This window comes from Lycium barbarum, chromosome 9, assembly GCF_019175385.1.
Source record: "Lycium barbarum isolate Lr01 chromosome 9, ASM1917538v2, whole genome shotgun sequence".
Lineage (NCBI taxonomy): Eukaryota > Viridiplantae > Streptophyta > Magnoliopsida > Solanales > Solanaceae > Lycium > Lycium barbarum.
The window spans coordinates 8,771,769-8,793,907 of NC_083345.1; the positions used below are offsets into that span (position 1 = coordinate 8,771,769).

Consider the following 22,139-nt stretch of genomic DNA (forward strand, 5'->3'; position numbering starts at 1 on the left):
AATAAGTGACTTAGCTTTAAGCTCCCCATACTCTGCTTTTCGTATATGTAATTAGGAGTGTACATGCAAAACATATAACTTTTACTTCAAATATTTCTTTAGTCCTAGTAAAATATAACTATATAATTAAGGTGTTTCTGAAGAAAATAACACAAAATATGAGATGAGTAATGACATTATATTAAAATATTCAACAAAAAGATAATAAAATCGATTATAATAAATATTGTTAATTAATAAGCCATAAAAAAATGACCTACGGCTAATAAGTTTTAATTACAAGACAAAAAAAATTAAGTTATGTATTTGCACTCTCTAAACCAATTATGCAAAACTAAAGAATAGATATCCAACATTATTATAATTCCTAGTCGTAAATTTGAATTTCTTTTGCTAGCATTAGTGTTGAGTTGGTTTTGGTTTGGACTTTCTTTGAGTTACTAACATCCATGGGATATAAAATTTATTGACATTCAAAATTCTAAGTTCAAGCTTGAAATAATATGATAATAGACAAAAAACTACGAAATTTTTAAGAAATGTATAAATTACATTACAAATAAATATTTTTATGTATAAAATATTTTAAAAATTGAATGAGTGTAATGTCGGGTTGGTTTGGTTTGATTTGACTTTTTTTAGCTAAAACCAAACCAAACCAATTATGATCGAGTTTTTTTTTTCAACACCAAACCAAGTCAAACCAAACCACTGATATTCTTTATTTTTCCTTTTCAAGTGTGTTTGGTATGAGTTAAAATATTTTCCACTATTTTTTTTTTTTTTTGAAAAGTGAACGGTTTTCTTATTATTTTTTAGTGTTTGGTTAGTAATATATATCCAAACACTATAGACGGTGGGGGTGGTTTGGACGGTGGGTAAGGGTGTGGGGTGGAAGAAGACAATCGGAATATTACTTATGAAACTTATTTTTTCCACTTTCACTAGAAAAGTCATTTTACTTATTTTTAAAAAAAAAATCAAAAAAAAATACATGCTAACAATTTTGACCAACTAAACATAGAAACATTGAAAAACCTCCGCGTATGAAACAGTACACCATTCACCTTCGCTCAATATTCTTTTGGGTGGCAAAACCACGAGTCTAAGTCCAACATGTGAAGAACTTGCAATGGACAACACTATGCTCAAAAGTCTAAGTACATAATCTGCTACGACCTAATTACGTACACATCGGTGACAAAATGGGAAAACAAAACGTCATCTGCTACGACCTAATTACATACACATCGGTGACAAAATGGGAAATCAAATTGAACTTTTTAACCCCCAAAATATCGTCAATTCAAAGGACAAGCTGAAGATACTTTCCAACCTTTGATAGAACAGAAGGTCAAACTAAGCGTTTAATATATCTGCGGCCTCCGTATAGCTAATAAAAGCTGATCATTTCATCATGTAATTCGATCTGCCCCTATCTTAACTTGGATCGTAGTGCAATTTTATATGAAGAAAAAAATAGCCAAACAAAAATATGTGGTTAACGCCAGTGGAAAATTCAAGGATACGGAACAAACTATCATTCCACTTTCAAGGAGATAGTGAAGAAACATTTTCTTCATTTGTTGGATTTCTAACTAGTTATATACATAATAGTGAAGAAAATTTTCTTTCATCTTATGCTAACTTTGGATTGTAGTGAAGAACTTTTTAAATTTTATTTTCAATTCAAAAATAGTAATTTGAATTCATCTAGCTCTCTGCTTAATGATTATTGAAGTGTGTGTGTCTATCTCATCTAAAAGTTTAAATTGTTAAAGAGAGTACACTTTTAGTTTTACTTAATTATGCCTGTATAAACCCCTCACTTGCAGAGTAAGTTTTTTTTTTTTTTCAAAGACTATTTTATAATGGATGACGGTGAGACTCGAATACATAATCCTACTACTTTAAAGTATTATAAGTACTATGCTAAAGTGTGATCATCTCATATTAAAGCTTACATCAAGAGTTTGAAGGATTTCCACACAAATTATAATTGCATATGCAGATGAATAAATGATTGATATTTCTTACCTATGTTTTGTCAAAGTTACAATAATCGAGCTCGCACAGCAAATATATATAAGCTTAATTAATAGTGTTTTTTCATTTATTATATGTTTTCTGATTTTATAAATCCAACTGGCTGATTGTATAATTGTAACTAGGCTCGATATTGAGGAGGGATTGTGATCTCTTACTACTATTAAATTAAACTCAACGAAATCATTGGTTGGCTATAAATGCGAACATTACAAGCCTTGATAATTTAAGTTAGTTAAAACTAAGACATAATGTAGTAGCTAGTACAAGTTGCAAAATTCCACTATAACAACTATAGTATAGAAAATTAGTGCAACTTTAGCTACCAAGTGACAAGTGACTAACAGCAGACTTGTTTCTTTTACGACTGCTACTTTTTGAAAAATAGTAATCCTAAATTTTATTACAATGTATTTGCAATGATTAATCATGATTTATGGAGTTAAAAATTATAGTTTAGTGGAGTATGGCTGGGACAAAAGTAAAGACGGTGTATATGGAAACGCGATATAGTTATAATTTCGAATTAATTAAAGTAAATTGTCGACATAACAGTCAAAGATTTAAAATAAAATGAGACGCCAGTCTTACTTAATAAGATTGTGCAGCCATTTACTCAACGTTAACAATTATTTAAATAATAATCTATTGTGTCATTTCAATTACTCCTAGATGACCTGTTGCTAATTTATCGAGTCTTCATATCCATTAGTTAATAGTAAAGGTTTTGACCTAATAAAGCTAAGACAAAACATCAATTTCATCTATCATCTATGTAGTAATTTGTTCAGAGATAAATTACGATTTTGTTCGCTTAAGATCAAACTTTGTGATTTCTAATATCACTTGTTAACATCTAAATATAGTGCTATGCATAATTTGCAAAAGTATTACCCGATGTTGGCAAACACGGGAATTTCACGTACGCATATATGAGCATTGAACTTTACCCATTATAACGTGACGTTAAGGGCTATTTCAGTTAGCAAAATATTTTTTTAAACATTACTCCGACTTAAACATAGTAGTGTCTTGAAAATATAGATGAGTGTCGACAATTTGGGACATTAAGCTTCATGGAGTTGCTATTATCGGTTATGAACGTATTATGTAATAATAAGATTTAAGTTATATCCATTGATAACATAAATAATTGTACCATTAATGAATTTTAACTTATGATGTATAATTGGTTAGTTACAGTCTTTACTATATTACCAATTAATTCTTAATTATTAAAATTTATTTATAATTATCTTATAAATAATCTAATTATTGTGTAAATATATTTATAGCGTCGATGCATATATATATAAACTTGATTAGCTTTTCGGAAAATTTTCCAAACGAACAATTTCAACGAAATCTTTCAATTTCTTATTTTATTATGTTCAACTAACTCTAATAATAAAACTTAAATGTCACCTCAACCACTTGTGCTTTGAGAAATAAAAGACCTATTCTCTGTCGAAGAGTCTTTTGATAAGACAATTTCTTAATTAGATTTGACTCAAACAGAAATGGCCTTTTGTCTTCTAATGATTTCCCATCATATGAAGAAATTTTGACACCTGTTTGAGCTGAACTAGAAGTTGTTTCTTAACGGATTTTGACCACAAACCTTACCTAGCTGTCCCAGTTACGTCTCAAATTTGGAACTCCCAAAGTCTCAATTTTCTTCTGAAGTAGAGAAAAATCAGTGTTCCGGAATCAAAATGGCTTATTTTTGTGGTCATTAGATCAAAATAGGCTACCTTTTTTTTTTATACCACAATGGGTATTTCGTTGGTTATCCAACGAAATACCCACACAAGGCATTGTTCATAGCCAGATTCTTTGTTGCATTACAACAAATATATATATATATATATATATTTTATTTTATTTTATTATTTTATTTTTGCATTTCGTGAGTTAATCAACGAAATGCAATAATTTTTTTTTAATTTTTTTTTTTACATTTCGTGAATTAATCAACGAAATATGTGTTTTTTTTTTTGCATTTCGTTAATAAAAAAACGAAATAGGAAATTATATATATATATTTTTGCATTTCGTTTATTAAAAAACGAAATAGGATAAAAAAAAAAATCGTTCATATAAAAACGAAATTGGAAAATATATATATATATATATATATTTTTTTTTATTATTTTTTTTTTTGCATTTCGTTGGTATATATATATATATATATTCCTATTTCGTTTTTATATAAACAAAATGAAAATAAAATTATTTTCCTATTTTTTTATATAAACAAAATACAAAAATACAAAAAAAATTATTTTCATATTTCGTTTTTAGATGAACGAAATACAAATTATTATTTTTACTATTTCGTAAATATACCAACGAAATGCAAAATATATATATATTTTCCAATTTCGTTTTTATATGAACGAAATTAATTTTTTGTTTTTATCCTATTTCGTTTTTTAATACACGAAATGCAATATATATATATATATATATATAATTTCCTATTTAGTTTTTTTATTCACGAAATGCAAAAAAAAAAAAAAAAATTGTTGCATTTCGTTGATTAACTCACGAAATGCCAAAAAAAAAAATTTGTTGCATTTCGTTGATTAACTCACGAAATGCAAAAAAAAAAAAAAATTGTTGCATTTCGCTACAAGTGTAGCGAAATGCAACAAAAAATTCCGGCTATGAACAGTGCCTTGTGTGGGTATTTCGTTGGATAACCAACGAAATACCTATTGTGGTATAAAAAAAAAACAGCCTATTTTGGTCTAATGGCTGCAAAAATAAGTCATTTTGGCTCCGGACTCAGAAAAATCATACAATTTATTTCTATTTTATTTCCAAAAGTGAGAGAACATGACTTGCACAAAAATATTGAAAGATATTTGTAACTTGATCATGACATGCTGGTATATGTAAATTTGAGCCGCTTGGGGTCTCACGTCCAAAGACCACCTTAACAAAAATGGTGATGCTGCTAAATATAGTTTTTAAAATTCATTGTTTGAGTAGTTAAATTTATAGTTTTAAATAAACAAAAATGAAAAAGAAAGTCGATTAGGTATGCACGGTTTAAAAGACATCATTAGAATCTAAGGCTTGCTTCAACATTAGTACTAAATTATCACGTATATTGTGCTCATGTAAAAGTCGTTTATAGTGTTATATATACCGCTTTAGGGACTCAACGTTTTCGATGTCCTACCATAGGTGAATTTTGGATGCAGAGTAGCTCTATAATCAAATGTCACATTTCAACCAATAGTGATATTGTCTATTTCTCTCTTTAAGTTGGGACGTTTTTAAAATGCGTTATTACGGTCTATGTCTAAGACTCGACTCTTTTAAATATTCAATATTGCTCATGTTATTTTATCGATATGCGGATTTGCTTACGTGTTAAATTTATTAATCCATAAATAATTGTATTTAGATTTTCTCCTCCTCCCTAATAAGTCTATCTTTTCTTTTGATCATATTTTTATTTTTGAAAAGTAAATGTTTTAATACTATTAGTTATTGGCATCCAGATGCAGTTGTAGCCTTCTGGCAGAAGAGGAACCCATAATCTTCGACACGGAATATAATTATATATGTAAAAATCTACTATATTTTTAATAAATATTATATCTGAAGTCATAATTTTAACAGTGCAATGAGTTCAGTGCTTATAATCTTAAAGATGAACCAATAAATTTAAATCTTGAATACACCTCAAATGGAATCATTGGTGAATAATGCTGAGTTAAATTAAACAGCTTAACGATGTCGATTTGTAATATTTAATTGAAAACAACTTTCTAGACGTGAAGCCATGGATATGGATCGGATTTCATGTAATCTTGATGTACTATGGATTAGCGAACATTAATGCATCTATTTTACTAGTTTAATTATTAGTTTTGTGAAGGTCACTAATGAAATTGGACCTAACGCACTTGATTTTCATTTAAGAAATACAATGTGAACGTGGTGAATACAATTTATAGTATATTGCAAGAATATACGTCATGTCGATCAACAAAATACAAAATCAAAAGGAATAAATGTATGCTAGAACTCGTGTGCGATATAAAGATATATAGCCTAAAAAGTTGACTTTGACTAATTGCCTCAGAGTCTTCCGAAAAAAGACAACATTTTGTGTTGGCACCCCAAATTAGGAAATATTATTCAACCTTTTGCTAGTATTTTTATTTAGATGTGTTTGACAAAACCAAAAATCAAGTAATCGTAAGTAGTGACGGTGTAGGCATGACTTTCACCAAAAAAGTTAATCATCTACCGTATATATATAAAAAAAAAAAAATTATATGCAATTTTTTTGACTGAGGGTGTTCATTCAAACTCTCGGAACGATAATATTTGCTAAAGGCCCAAAAAAAGAGAAGAAATAGAAAAAAAAAAAAACACCACAAAAATAAAAAGAAACAAAGAAAATCATAAATAAGAATAATGTGGTAAGTAAAATATATCTGTGGGAGTGTCTCATGCCCATATCAGTATAAACATAAATGAGATTAGACCAAAAAAAAAAAAAGTAAGAATACCAAGTGTTAATGTGATACTGAAAATCTAGAGGACAAAAAAAAAAAATTAAGAAAAGCTAACGTTGAAAGGGAAAGTATACTATATACTAGTTGAGTACAAAAAAAAAAGTAAGAAAATTATCAAGTGTTAATGTGATACTGAAAAACTAGAGGACCAAAAAAAAAACTAACGTTGAAAGGGAAAGTATACTATATACTAGTTGAGTTTGGAAAAATATGATAGAAATACTAGTAGGCAGTACAGCTGGAAATTTATATTTAGCCAAAAAGAAAAGAAAGAAAAATGGGCGAGATCATATAGTGACCCAATTGTTGAAGTTTAGGAGGCTTCAGGGAATTGAAGAGCAGACATGAAAAAGCAGGCAGCTGGATCCTCTTTGATTTCAAGTGCTTCACTCAAAGAACATAGTGGACATCCAATTACTTTTCAACTCAATACACATTTTATTTGTTTTTGCCAGTTTTAAAATTAAATATAATATCCTTTATTCACTTGCAAACTTTTAACACTGTTATTAGAGGTATCACTATCATGGACTGAGGTCTTAAACTTCACAATCTTAATTCAGCTAACATAGGATGCCATTTTCTGTTAGTATCTCATCACATCAGCGTTGGATGGCGATTTTAGTTTGTCTCGTGAATTAACTTTTGAGATTGAGTTAACTTTAAAATTCATTTTCGTATCATGGAATGAGAGTTAATTCTATTTCATTATTTACTAATTATTCAATGTGCGCCCCCATATATGTTGTTCATCCTCTAGTTATGGGCGTGCAAAATTAGTGTTAGTATGTCACACCGGTAGTGGATGGGGTAATTTGACTTTTTAAATAATTTTTTATAATTCTTACCAGATCATGATGAGGTAGTATTTGAGGTTGAGTTATTTCCAAGATTCATTTTCTTATCATAGTATAAGGAGTCAAGTTTATTTTAATTATTATTTACCCTATGCGACCCCATTATGTTGCCCATACTCCACTTATGAGCGTGCATGAGGTGTTAGTATCCCATGTTAGTTGTGGATGTGGCAATTTGTCGTCTTATATTATTTTGAGCAATCCTCACCTTATGATCTAGAGATTGAGTTAGTTTCAAGATTCATTCTTAATTATGATATAAGAGTTAAACTTATTTTAATTATTTATTTACCCTATCTGAGTCCCCATTATTTTGTTCATGTTCTAGTTGTCTATCCTGAGCGATCAAAGAGAGGGGGGAGACATTAGTATCCCATAATGCCACATCGGTGGTGAAAATACAAATTTGTCTTCTTATATAATCTTGGATAATACTTACAAGCTAACTTTTAAGCTGAGTTAGGTGCAAAATTCATTTTCTTATCAGCATTGCCATTTTTTAAACGTTCTGATTAATCCAATAGTCAAGATTCATAATTGGTTGTTTTCTTAGCTGACAAAAGGAGAGTAGAATCAAGAAATTTTTATAATAACACAGAGAAAAAGAGACAAGGTTAAGGTCGTTGGACTCTAAAGATAATTATGTTACACCTCTAATAATAATACTCTAAAGTTTGTAGTGTTAGTGCTGTATGAAGTCTTTTTTACACAGCTTTGAGAAAAACAATTAATACAGTAACTAACAAAATTTAATGGCAAAGTCATAAGCATTGAGGCCTCAATATTACAAATATTTTTAACTTTTCAAGTTTTATTCTTCTAGACTAGATTTAATTTTATTTTTTATTTTTTGTTGGGGATGGGGGGAGGGGCGTTGTTTGGGGGGGGGGGGGGGGGGGGGGGAGGAGGTGGTGTACAGTTCTAGACTAAGATTTACAAGTAAATCACCAAATACCCTTTTTGTACCGACCACCATGCCTTTACGAGAGGGTCAATGTTCTCACCAGTTCTCACCATTACTTAATTATTATTGTTCAAGACATTGATAAATGTTTTTATTTTTCTTTCAAACTGTAAGTAAGGAATATACGGATAAAGTTGCACATAACTTAGTTCGAGTGGATCGTGATTATAAGTCACGTTCAACTTATTATAAGAGAGAATGTTGAGAGTTGAAACAAATTAAATTTTGATATTGGTAGTTGAAAAGATAAGAAAAAAAAAAGATTGGAAAGTTAAATATAATAAGGTGTACAGATTCTCTTATACTGGAGTACTGAGTACTTTTGAGAAAAAATAGTGTGATTTTAGCCCAAGATGAATAATATCACACTATATTTAAAGTATATCTGAATTGATTTAATCCAACACTAATCTTATGTCACTGAAATTGATCAAAGAGAAAAGTTTGAAGTAATAGTGTAAAAAATTAGTACAATATTGATTCAAACTGGAAAGTTAAAACAATAAATAAATTATCACAAAATCGTATCGTGGCAAGCCATTGCCTTAAAAGCAATTTCGGCTCCATAGGGATGCAAATCGTTGTAGCCGCTCGCTCTCCAAGGTTCCACAGTCACTTCCAAACATGTGCACTCATGGTTGAAAGTTTGAAGATTGCACAAAAGTATTGCCCATAAACTATTCGAAGAAGAAGAGAGGAAGATAGTATTTTTGATGGGTTTCGATCAGAGAAATATCACTGATTATATAGGTAGATGACCACTTTTGGGTAGTAAAGGAGAAGACCCGAAACGCCTCTTAACTTTCAGAAAATAAAGAGCCATGTCAATGTCAATCGGAGTAATGATCGAGAATAAAGGACATTAACATTGACAATAAAATTTGTCATCATCTGGAGTAATAAGGAGAATAATGACCGTCATTAATGTTAATTGATTAGTTACTTCTAGGGGATGAACTTGGACAATTATCTGGTAAGCATATATGGATAATTTCGGGTAAGCTAAAAAAATAGCAAAAATAATATTTTGCAAAATCAGATTTTAATTGGGCCTCACGAATACCTCGCGTAGGGGGGGGGGGGGGGGGGGCAAATCGATCTATTTTGCCAAGGAAGCCCAATTCTCATGTGCGCGAAGCCACTCCCTTATTCTAGCCCATTTACTAACCCAATAAAAGATTTCTCATTATAAAGCTAAAAGAAAGACTTTCCACCACCTTTGAGGGACATTTGACATTCATGAAAGACAAAAGAGAAGTGAGAGATAAAATAATTCACAAGAAACTTTCACTTTGCATTACCAACAAAGAAATTACCATACATTTTCTCACATAGTCGGCATAATCTATTTTTTAAATTTCTTCCTTTTATGGGGGACAAATATTAGTGCTTGTGATTCTATTTTTGGCTGCAAATTATAGGACTACAACTTTATTTGACAATTTACGCATTAAATCCAAAAACTATTACAACATGTCAACAAATAGGAATGCAGCTTTTTTCTTTGTCTTTGTACTTTCTCTTTCAAATAATGTACATATACACATAATAAATAAATAGAATTATAAAACGTGATAAAAAGAATGTAGACACCTTGCCGCCCATTCTTTGTTCTTACTATTCGATTTGCTTTGTAATCATTTCGCTTTTGGTGGGTAATAATACTGCATCGTAATAATCAAAATTTATTAAATATATTTTCCAATATTGACTGTTGTTTTGTATTCTTAAACGTAGACCCATTTTAGTCTTTAAGTGAATTTGGTTGCCATTTAAAAAAGAGGTAGTCTCATAACGACTGAGTCAAACAGTGATATTTTAAGTTAGACACTGCTTTCACTCTACTTTATTTATGATGTCTCTTTGGATCTAAATATCGTTTTATCTTGACTTATTCAATATTATATGCTCAAGTTGACTGTCACAAAAGAAGAAGTAGCATACAAATTTAGAGAACAAAATAAATCTATTGAATCAAATAAATCTTTTAGAGAAATATGAATACATTGTTTACGTTCTACCACTTCATATCTTTGTAAGATGTAAATATGTTAGTAAAAGTGTCTTCAAATTGAAGCAAATGAGAGGACAATGCCGCGTAGTGCACTAAACTCCCTCTAATTATACACAAGGTTGCACGAAAGTATTTCAAACAGTTTCATAGGTATCAAGTGTAGAGAAATCTGTCAATTGATATATACATTCTTCTAATTACGCTAGGTTAATTAGCTCTTTTTAGTGTCTCGGAAAAAATCTGTTCAAATAGAAAGGTAATTAGGGGCGGAGCTAGATGGTAACCTGCGGGCTCAGTCAAATCCGGTAGGTTTATCTTAAATTTTGTATTTATATTTTGAAATTCACTAAATATGTATAAATTTTTAATTTAGAATTCAGTTATTAACGCTTCAAGTCATCGTTATAGAATTCAAAGCTCAAAGTTAAATTATCGGATTGGCCTCTGAATGTAATTTTTTCGAGCCACGAACTCCGGATTTAGTGTAATTTTTTTTTGTTTGTCGGGGTTTTTTTTTTTTTTTGGAGGGGGGGTGGTTAAACTATAGAAGTAATTCTATTTAAAATATAGGGTGATTTGAGGCACTTGAAGCTTATATAACCATTCAAAATGCTCTTAAAAGGCATTTAAGTCTACCTAAGTGGTAATATTTCAAGATAATTAGTTAACCTTGCATATTGCTTAAGAAAATATAAAAACCTGTGAGAAAAAATTTATAAATTTATAAATTATTTGAATTACATAAGGCATAGATCTTACAAGATTTTATATATGGCTATAGTGACGTTATCCTTATTTAAATTTACTTAAATACCCCAGACAGTGGGGTACATATATATAGAGAGAGAGGCGCGAGTGGAAGAAATATTTTAGTACTCAATTTTTATTATGTATATATTCAAATGAGTAACCCCAATTAGCATAAGAAAGTGAAAAAAGGGTAAATGTATGGATTTAAATCCAAAAAGTATAGAAAAATAATAGAAAGGTGTTTATCGATAGAAATTAGCAGAGCACGTGGATTGACTTCAGACCATCACGTGCACTATTATTTTAAGAATGTGATTTGCAACTTGGAGCCACTAAAGTCTATCTCCTGTTACTTTCAAATACTAGTATTGTTGCAATTTGTGTTTGTGGTCCCTTTGTGTAGGAAACATGTTATATTTATACACCATCCGTCCCAATTTATTTGTTCTTTTCATTTTAGTCAAAAGTACTGCTATTAGCCCGTTGCAATTTTGTTAAAAAAGAAAGAAAATAATGTGAATACAACATCACTTTAAGTACTTCCCCAGTCCCAATTTGTAGTAACACCCTTTCTTTTCTAGTTAGTCTTAAAAAAATGACACATTATAGTATTTATAAGTAATAATTTAAATTTAAACTTTTCATTCTATTGTTAACGAGATGATTTAATTTATGTCCATACAAATATCTATAAGACCTTTTTAAACTGTAAATTTCAAATGTCTTTCTTTCATTCTTACATTTCTTGCCTGGTAAAACACCTTCACATGAATTAGAATGGAGGGAGTAATATATTTCACCCACCAATTAACAACAGACACCACAAGTCCATAACCATATGGTCCATATGTAAGGAAACTTTTCAATGATGAAAACTGAATTATAAGAACTAATCATAAAAGTTGGTCGAGAAATATTTTACTAATTACCCGTAATAACACACACACATACATATATCTGTTAATTTATCATTTTCCCCTAATTATCTTGTTGCAAAAGTCTAATAAAGAATTAAAAAGAATATGCTTACCAAATTAATGTTGAGTTGAATCTTTTTGTTTAATATACTTTATCAGAAAAAGGCATTCTTTTGTGTGAAGAGTGAAGACAATCTACAACTAAGAGGCCAAATCAGAGGTCTCAATCTTATAAAGACAAGGCGGCTAATTAAAGCAAACAGCTGTTATCTGTTTGAAGAGAAAAGTTGTCCTTGGATTAGTTTTTGAACAACTGTCTTTAGAGAACAGTGTTAAGTATCGGAAATAAATATTTGTTTGTAGTTAAATTTCACCAGGTTTTTAAGTATCACCACAATGCTCGAAATTTGAGGTGTATTAAGAATGTTGTCCTTAAGGTTTTCTGGTTTAAACGGGTCCCCTACCTTCATAATGCATAAAGTTCTTCTAATATAAATGAGGAGTAAAAATAATAAGGCATCTAATTACATATCTAAATTATGGTGAAATTATAAACTATACATCTAAACTATGCGGATGTGCTACTTATTTTTTTCCTTTTATTTACCTTCTTCACTAATTAACTAGTAAAAAAAATAGGTTAAAATACAACATGTGCAAACACACATTTAAAACAAAACTTAAAATAAAGAATCTTTAACTTTTTTATTTGATTCTTTCAAACTCAAACAACCAGACCCTCTTCCTCCCTCAAACCCTTCGTCCTCCTCTTTCAAATATTGTATCCTAAAACCCTATAGTCATATTAATACACGAAGAATAATCATCAGATCAAAAGCAAACCAATTGACAAACTGACCACTTGTTTCGTGTTGTCCCTAATATATTACTATTATATATAAGAGCAAATGTGGGGACTTTTTGTAGTCCTCACAATAATTTCTCAATTTTTTTAAAACTTTTAATTAATTATCTTTAGGTCCTAATCTTATTTATTTAAGTCAATTTTTTTGTTTTTTGTTTTTAAGGTCTACTTTTCAAAAGCTATCGAACTTGGGGACTTTTATAGTCCTCACAATAATTTCCAAATTTTTTTAAAACTTTTTAATTAATTACTTTTAGGTCCTAATCTTATTTATTTAAGTCAATTTTTTTATTTTTTATTTTTAAGGTCTACTTTTGAAAAGCTATTGAATCTCCTACCTCCTTTTTCATGTTCTTTGGTTTTCTGGTTGGTGCTCCATATCCGCATTTGAGCCCAATTAATCCAGATAATTCGCACTGTATCGCGCCTATTCGGGGGGAGCGCTTCCTCCAAAGATTTTTTCCATATCCATGTTCGAACCCCTAATCCCTAATTAAGAGAGGAGCAGCTTCATCCGCTGCATAAGTTAAATTATATATTTGTCTTAAAAGTTCATTAACTATGTATAGATTATTTATTTAGAACTAAATAACTTCAGAAAATTAGGATACATAAGTTATAAATGTCAAATTCTGGCTCCACATTTGATTTGAAATAAATAATTTCATCAAAATGGAAGTTAAAATATTAAAGGAGTGGAATGAAAATTTTACTTTCATATAACTATCCACTTGTGGGACTACAATGGGTATATGGTTGTTGTTGTACACTTGTACTAACACAAATTATATTTCTTTAGTTAAAATATCTACTTTTATATCTTGAGTTTGGGCCTGAGCTTAGCACGGGCCTCACATAACTAGTATATATATATATAGACCCTACTCAAACTTCATATAGTACAATGATGTAAATAAGGGGGCCAGGTTGCACCTTTTGTAAACTTGAGCAACCACGACCCAGCTTCCTAAATCTTTAAAATTAATTACTCCCTCCGTTTCAAAATAATTGAGGTTTTAGATTTGGGCACATGAATTAAGAATTATCTACTCTTAAAAATTAAGAGGTGTATTGACTAAAATACCTTTAATTATGAGGAGCTTTGAAATAATAAGCATTAAATTTGTTCATTGAATTAAGAATGTGTCAAGGGTAAATTTGAAAAAAGAATGAAATACCTTCTTGATAGACTAAAAATCTCAATTATTTTGGACCAGCTTTTAGAGGCTAAATCCTCAATTATTTTGGACCGGAGGGAGTATTTAGTCTTTGAAAAAAACAAAAAATAAATTAAAACAGCCATACAGGGGTGGACGTTCGGGCCATCGGATTGGATATAAAAACTTCGGTTTGGATTTTTGATTTTCGGATTGAAGAAATTACGATCCAAATCCAATCCAAATAAGCTCGGATTGGATTGGGTCTTTTAAGTTCGGTTTTGGATTAATCGGTCTGGATATTTCGGATTTTCATATTTGACTTTTGAGCCTTTAAGATGCCTACTTGTAACGAAATTCATGTGCTCCAGTTATCAAGCTATACATCTTAGCATAATGTGAAACCAAATTAGAACTAAAAAACAATGCAGTTAAGATACTTTCAGCATAAATTCAAAAGTACATCTTCCTCTGCTTCAACACAAGAATATTTTAAACTGTGAGTTCCACAGTGAAAAATCTAGGTTTTAATTGCTCTATAATAGTAAGAATAGGGGAAAGAAAAGAATTTATTGGATAACTTGAGCTAGTTCGATCACCTAGCATAGTGGACACTTGTCATGCAAAATGCATTCTAGGCAATGCAAGATAAAAATAATTATAAGATTGTATCCAAATGTAAGAAAAATCCTATATTATATTTGATTTAGTAGAAAATTTTGCATTTGGACTTATTACTATAATGGGTAGGGTCGTAGCTCGTAGGGTATTAATCTATTAGACCTATCGAAATTGGATTTATTAGTATCATTGGCCTGTTGGGCACATATTATATGGGTAGAGTAGAATATAAGGTATAAAAATTTCGATTTTTCGGATATCCAAACATCCATAGTATTAAATCAATATCCAATACGAAATTCATAAGTTTTAAAAATAAAATTCGCAATTCAATTCATAATTTAAAAATTTAAAAAGTTCAGATTTCGGTTTGAATTTCGAGTTGGCCCGAACTGTGCCCATCCCTACACCCATGTGACTATTTCACAGCAGAGATTTTTTAAATTAATAAATAAACCCAACTTGTCTCATCCTCATGTGGTGACGACAAGTTTTCTTTATTTTCTTTTTTCAATAAAATGACGACTGAATTTTCAAATATTCATATTCAATTTGAGTAATGCACACAATAAAAATAAAATTTCATGAATTTCCATGCAGGATTACACTTTGTCCCCATGCATTCATTGGGCCCTCATCAGTCTTCTCTCGTGTTGTTTTACCAAATCATTTCATGACAAATTCTTACCAATTTAAATTAACACAATTTGAAAGCTAATCACTTATACAAAGTCCACACACTTAACGTAAAATATTTAAATTTGATTTGTTCAAATTTTCTGTTTGCGAATAAAAATACAAAATGAGTAGAGAGAGAAGAGATTTTAACTTGTTCCATCATATTTTATGTGGAAGTGTTTGCTTGAATACTAATTTAAAAAAAAAAATGAAAATTTTATACATATAAGCTAAATATATGCTAATTACCAATTTTTTTTTTTTAAATGAGTAGTGATGAGAATACCTTTCTCTCTTATAAAGTAGGAACTTTTGATACCAAGGTGTTTTCATTAAATCATGTTATTAAGGATAAATTAAAGATGCTAAGATTAAATAGTTTTTAAAACATAAATGTATAATTTTTTTGGGACAAATTAAAAAGTATCACATAATATTTGGTAGGAAACGCTTCCCCGAAATAAGCCCTATACGGCGCGAATTCGAAATAATCTGGGTCAAATGCGGATATTGGACACGGAAAAATCCCCCCCAAAAAAAAAGGAAAAGAAAAGAAAGAAAGAGGCATTAACTCAATTACTTTTCACAATGACATACTCCTTTATCAGCTGGTTCAAAAAAGCTTAGAAATAATTTAATATTAAAATTCTCATTTTATTCTTAATAAGATAAGTTATATTCATACAAATATTCAAAACTTATTTTATAGCATAAACTTATTATTTCTTTCTTAAATTTCATGCTCAGTATACATAAGCTGAAACACTAAATAGAACGAGTGAGGAATTTTTCTATAGTTAAATAAAAAAACTAGTTTAATACACACTTGTCGTACAACTTGTAAAAAACAATATTCACTCAAATCATATTTTTTCCCTTTTTATTATTTCTCTTTAGAGAGAGAAAATAGATACTGAACCAGCTTCGTGGAAATCGCAATTAATGACTTTCTTGAAAATGAGACGCTGGTCTTGGACCTATTCGTTTATTTTGTTGTAAAAAATAGAGCAACTCAAAAGCATAAATACCCACACATCCAGTGTATTTGCTCCACTGATATTGAGATCCTTTTCCAATTCTTTCTTTCTTTCTTATTGGAAGAGAAGAGTGAAACACACAGCCAAAAAAAAAATACACTACTTCTGAAGAACATTAAATCAATTGATTAAAAGAATCATTCGCAAAGCAAGTATAAATCAAAGAGCAAAAAAAAAAAAAAAAAAATGGTGAGAGCACCTTGTTGTGAGAAGATGGGGTTGAAGAAAGGGCCATGGACACCTGAAGAAGATCAAATTCTTATCTCTTATATTCAATCAAATGGTCATGGCAATTGGAGGGCCCTACCTAAACTAGCTGGTAATTAATCGCTTCAAATTCCGACTCTGTCTCTTACTCCTATATTCAAAACTCACTGGCCCGAATAACTTGGATTCCAGCCACATAAAGCCCATTAAAGTGGAAACATGTTTTCTATCAGGAACTTTTCCATTCCCATAAACACACTTTTTTTTTTCCATTTTTGACCGCATAAGTTTGACTCGGGCTGCGTAAAGCCCGTGCTGAGTTTCTCCATTTTAATGGCCAATTTTTTCCTTTTTTTTTTCTGATCAAGAAATTGATTGGAAAAGATGGTGAAAGTTAAAAGAAAATTATTTAGAGCTTAACATGGCATTCTTTTTATAGGATTTGAAAACCCATTTTTGTGTTACTATTTTCTCGATATTTTTATGAATAAAAAACTCATTTTTCTTTCCATTTTGATCATCAGGACTATTGAGATGTGGGAAGAGTTGCAGACTCCGTTGGACTAATTATCTGCGTCCAGATATAAAGAGGGGAAATTTCACCAGAGAAGAAGAAGATAACATTATCCAATTACATGAAATGCTTGGCAATAGGTCAGTTTCAATTTTCAAATATTTCAATTTAATTTCTTTCTATTTTTCCCCTTTAATTTTTCTCCAAATTAACATTTGCTAATTTTAGTAATCAGTTTAATTCCTTGAATATTCTTTCCTTTTAGCTCTATCACATGCATATAATCTATCCCTTCACTTTTTCTTATTTAATCAAAAAGAAGAAATAAATTAAAGGACTTTTAAAAAGGGAGCATTGGCAAGAAGAATAATGATCATAGCTCTAAAAAAGCTGACTTTTATAAGGTTATTGTCTTTATCACATTCAGTAACATCTTGCATGCTCATAATCATCATTCACAGAAAAGGGAAGAAATTAATGAGAAATTATTCCCCTTTTTCTAAAGCCAATATTACTATAGCATGCTGTTTATTCATCCTTACAGAACCTTGGTCTTTTTGTTCAAAGAGTAGTTACAAAATCGAAAAGTGGCTAGAAAGAAAAGAAAAAATCAGAACTTAAATGTCTAAATAATCCAAACATATGTGAAAAAGATTCTTTTAGACAGGTTTTTAGTTGCATTATTTAATCTCATTTGCAAATATATGGCATTTAATTATACGAGCTAAACAAATCAAGTCATGTGGTCCATATCTCCATAGGTTCTTGTGACAAAGTAATAATTAAAGTTTAAGCACTAGTATAATGCTTGCCCACTTATATCTTTAATTAAATTACAAAAGGTTTGTACTAATAAATTTTCCCTTAATTATTTATTTTTCAGATGGTCTGCAATAGCAGCGAGATTACCGGGACGAACGGACAATGAGATTAAAAATGTATGGCACACTCACTTGAAAAAAAGGCTTAAAAATTACCAACCTCCTCACAACTCCAAAAGACACTGCAAAAACAACAATGATACCAAAGCTCCTAGTACTTCTCAAATTACCTTGAAAAGTTCAAACAATTTTAGCAACATCCAAGAAGACATTAATGGGCCCGGGTACGGCCCGAACTCACCACAATTGTCGTCTAGCGAGGTGTCGACTGTCACAGCCGATTCAATGGCCATGACAACCATCGCGAATGGTGATCAGACGATGATTAAACAATTAGATGAGATGGACTCGTCTGAAAATTTTATTCCAGAGATTGACGAGAGTTTCTGGACGGACGATTTATCCACAGCTGATAATTCGAGTTTCGATATGGCGGGTGCCCATGAAGAATTACAAGTTCAATTTCCATTTTATGCCATGAAGCAAGAAAGTGTGGAGATGGTTGAAACAAAACTAGAGGACGATATGGACTTTTGGTACAATGTTTTCATAAAGTCTGGGGACTTATTGGAGTTACCAGAATTTTGAGGGGTCAATTTGGTTGTACTGTAAACTTGAAGTAGTGGAATGCCAACTAATTATTGGTACTTTGGGATTATTGGGAGTTGACAAGTTTGAAAATTCATGTTTGTTTATTGACCTTTAGTTCTTGAGAGGACCAGCAAAACACTCCAAGTTGATTACTTTTTTTTTTTTTTTAGCTAGGATAATCTTCTTCTTTTTTTTCTTCCAATTTTTGTATTGGACCTTTTAGTTAGGTTAATGGGGAAAAGCATAGTGGATGGTAATGTGAAAAAGAAAGGTTATGATGGGTAATTATTATTAGGATTAGGGAAAAAGAAATGTAAGAGAAAAGTTTTCAAGAAACTCTGGTCTCCATCCTCCTAACTTAGCTTAATTTTATGTGAAGTACATCTTTTGTAACATGACATTACCCAAAAAAGGAATAAAAAGCATTTGTTATTCATCTTAATGCTCTGTTGTCATTGGATGAATTGTTGTATATTCTTACCAATTCGCTTATGTTTTATTCTAACCATATGCATTTGATGTTTAACAACCAAATTTGTGTCATGTATAGTCGAAAAGAGGGGAAATCACTCCCTACCAAGGTTTTTTCATTCTCAAAGCTCGAACTTGAAATCTTCGATTAAGATTAAGTAAGAGATCCTATCAATTTCACTACATCACACTCATTCGTGATCAAATTCACTTGAAATGCCTATGATTTGGTCCTTAATTTGTTTTTCCTTTTAACTTATCATCACGAGACACTATATTCTCTCAATATCTTATTTTAAGCTTATAAAATAATTAGAAATACTCATAATCCCTTGCAATTTCCTTCTGTTCCTTTTAAAATAGAAAAGGTTGCAGCACTTCCCTCTAATTTCTTTTCAATGCAAAAAAGCGCACACATTTCAGCAACCAAATTTTCATTAGGCTTATAATGTAATTTTACAAAATTTTCATCTTAAAAAACAAAATGATTTGATGCTTATATAAGTTAGAGAATTGAAGAACCTCAATAAACATAAACTAAATACCTTTAATGGAAGATTATATCTAAATTAAGATTACCCAGTCAAGAAAAGAAGTACATAAATTCAGTTCAAGATAATCCTAAAACATACTTGTAGAGAGATTTCTTGTGCTCTGATTTCTGCTATTATCTGTTATTTCCTGTGCTTTGATTATCCTATTTTATCTGTGTCGCTTTCGTTATTTGCATTTCCATATCGCTTTGAATCTCTTAGCCTTATCTGACCTCTTTTTATGCTTTTTATTGAGCCGAGGGTCTTTCGGAAACAGCTGTCTCACCTTGGTAGGAGTAAAGTCTGCGTACACTCTACCCTCCTCAGACCTCACGTTGTGAAATTTCATTGTGTTGTTGTTGTTGTTGTTCTTGTATACTTGTAGAGAGAGGGGAAAAAACAGAGTTTAAAATAAATTAGAATTAGTCGTATGTAAGGATATCCCTTAATATTATGTACTAATCGTATGTATTACAGAAATTATGTAAGCAAATCCCTTAATAGTTTGTTTAAGGTGATCAATATCATTACCTCTAAATAAATATGCTACTAGAATATGATAATTAGCAATTAAGAGATAAAATATACTAAAAAAGTTTATGACACCATTTATTTTATGGTTCCATTTTAAGAGAGAAAATTATTTTACTTAGCAATCTAATATAATAGATGTCGAATTTAAAGGTGCAATCATTCATTTTTGCATCAAAAGTTGCTTAAAGAACTTTTGTCGGCTGAAGAGCATTTTTAAAAAAGGAATATTGATTGCCGTATGGTTTTAAACATTGATGTGCAGGTATAAATGATAAATCAAAATAATTTTGACGTGTGAAATAATTTTTTATCAGGAAAGTTTTAAACACATTGCATGTCAATCGATTGAAAGCAAATATATGCCATGTTAAAATGACACATCACGTTTTACATGGTAAAAGTGATTTATTTTTAAAAGGTGTAGTGTCATAATTTTCAACTGAAAAGTTACCAAGCTTTATATGAACTTTTGACATTTCGAAATTACAGAAAAAATGAGTGTGACAAAGTTTTACTTCCACACGGAAAATTGACCACAGAGTTGATCATGGAAGTGGAAGTTACTGAGATATTTTATATGAAAACATTGCTGAAATTTACCACCTAGAAGAGGCTGGTGTATATTGTCCGAGCACTTGATGTTCGATACTCATTTTAGGTTCTATTAATTTAAATTCGTGCTGAAAAATTCAATTCTCAGATTAACGTGACCAAATGACTTTATTCCCAGGCTCGATTCCCATACAAGGAGTACTTAGAGAAGGATTGAGATTTGTGAAATTTGCATGAGACAAACAATTAGGTGTACATAGTATAATTGGAAGATCAAGTACGTATAACGTGGGAACTAAAACCATACAATATATCATGCATATAAGCAAAGATTAGTATTTTTGGCTTAATGCATGTGCAGCCCCCTAAACTTGTTTCTTTTTTTTATTTTTTATTTTGGTACCTCAACTAAGTGTTGTTTCTATTGAACCCCTGAATTTTTCCTAAAGTGTGTCTATTATTAGACCCCCTAAATCTGATTTTTATTAAAAGGAGAAATTAAATTGGGAAAATGAAGGTGGAGTAATATTTTAGACATGTGGTGAGCTATTCTTTAGGTCATGGATGTGTCGGTTTCTGCTGGCTCTATTCTTCCACTGCCAGGTTAATTAATAGCTATTCTTTTTTTTTCGCTCTCAATTGATGTTAATCTTAGCTAAAAGATGACATAATTAAATTAGAATATATATTAGCATGTTGCTACATTGAAGATGGAATACTATGTATGTCGAATTGTGTTTGATAGACACACCGGATGACGAGTTCAGGAGTTTAATAAGAACAACACAAACGCAATAGACACACTGAAGGACGAGTTCAGGGGTTCAATAAGAACAACACTTAATTAAAGTACCAAAATAAAAAATAAAAAAAAATTTAGGGGCCGCATATGCATTAAGTAGTATCTTTTTCTGACATATTTGATCGGAGCCATAGGCAAAATACATTTATTTTAGACCTAATTTATCTAAAAAAGTCACTGCAGAACCCACATGAGAGAGAGTCAGGGCCTACCTAGAATATTAGCTATGGCTTCATTCGAACTGAATCCGAAAAGAGGCCCAAGCTCCAATATGTCAGAGGCGGATCTATTAAGGAGGGAGGGAGTGTCACGCCACCCCCACACCTCGATCTATATATGTATAGAGGGAATGTTATAAATAGATGTAAGTTATTCCTTGCTTTTATATTGTTTTCGATACGCTTGATTATATCTAACCTTTTGTCATGTTTTTTTTTTTTTTTTTCCTCTCTTGAGCAGCCGAGGGTCTTTCGGAAACAGCCGCCCTACCTTTCAAGGTGGGGGTTAGGTCTGCGTACACTCTACCCTCCCCAGACCCCACATAATGAGATTATACTGGGCTTGTTGTTGTTGTTGTTGTTGTTGTTGTTGTTGGCACTCGGAATCA

General features: G+C 30.7%; 1 protein-coding gene across 1 annotated transcript; it reads left to right on the forward strand.

The window, feature by feature from the left end:
- The first annotated feature begins 16,439 nt into the window (after positions 1-16,439).
- LOC132610597 (transcription factor MYB4-like) lies at positions 16,440-19,082 on the forward strand. Its single transcript, XM_060324914.1, has 3 exons — positions 16,440-16,766; positions 17,179-17,308; positions 18,052-19,082. Exons 1-3 carry the CDS (start codon positions 16,634-16,636, stop codon positions 18,635-18,637), a joined length of 849 nt encoding a protein of 282 aa, XP_060180897.1. The 5' UTR covers positions 16,440-16,633; the 3' UTR covers positions 18,638-19,082.
- Positions 19,083-22,139: the final 3,057 nt, after the last annotated feature.

Excerpts from the sequence above, each read along its gene's own strand:
- LOC132610597 (XM_060324914.1), top strand. The coding sequence starts at position 16,634 with ATGGTGAGAGCACCTTGTTGTGAGAAGATGGGGTTGAAGAAAGGGCCA. Across the intron at positions 16,767-17,178 it reads GGCCCTACCTAAACTAGCTG|GACTATTGAGATGTGGGAAG; the intron begins GTAATTAATCGC and ends TTTGATCATCAG. Across the intron at positions 17,309-18,051 it reads CATGAAATGCTTGGCAATAG|ATGGTCTGCAATAGCAGCGA; the intron begins GTCAGTTTCAAT and ends TTTATTTTTCAG.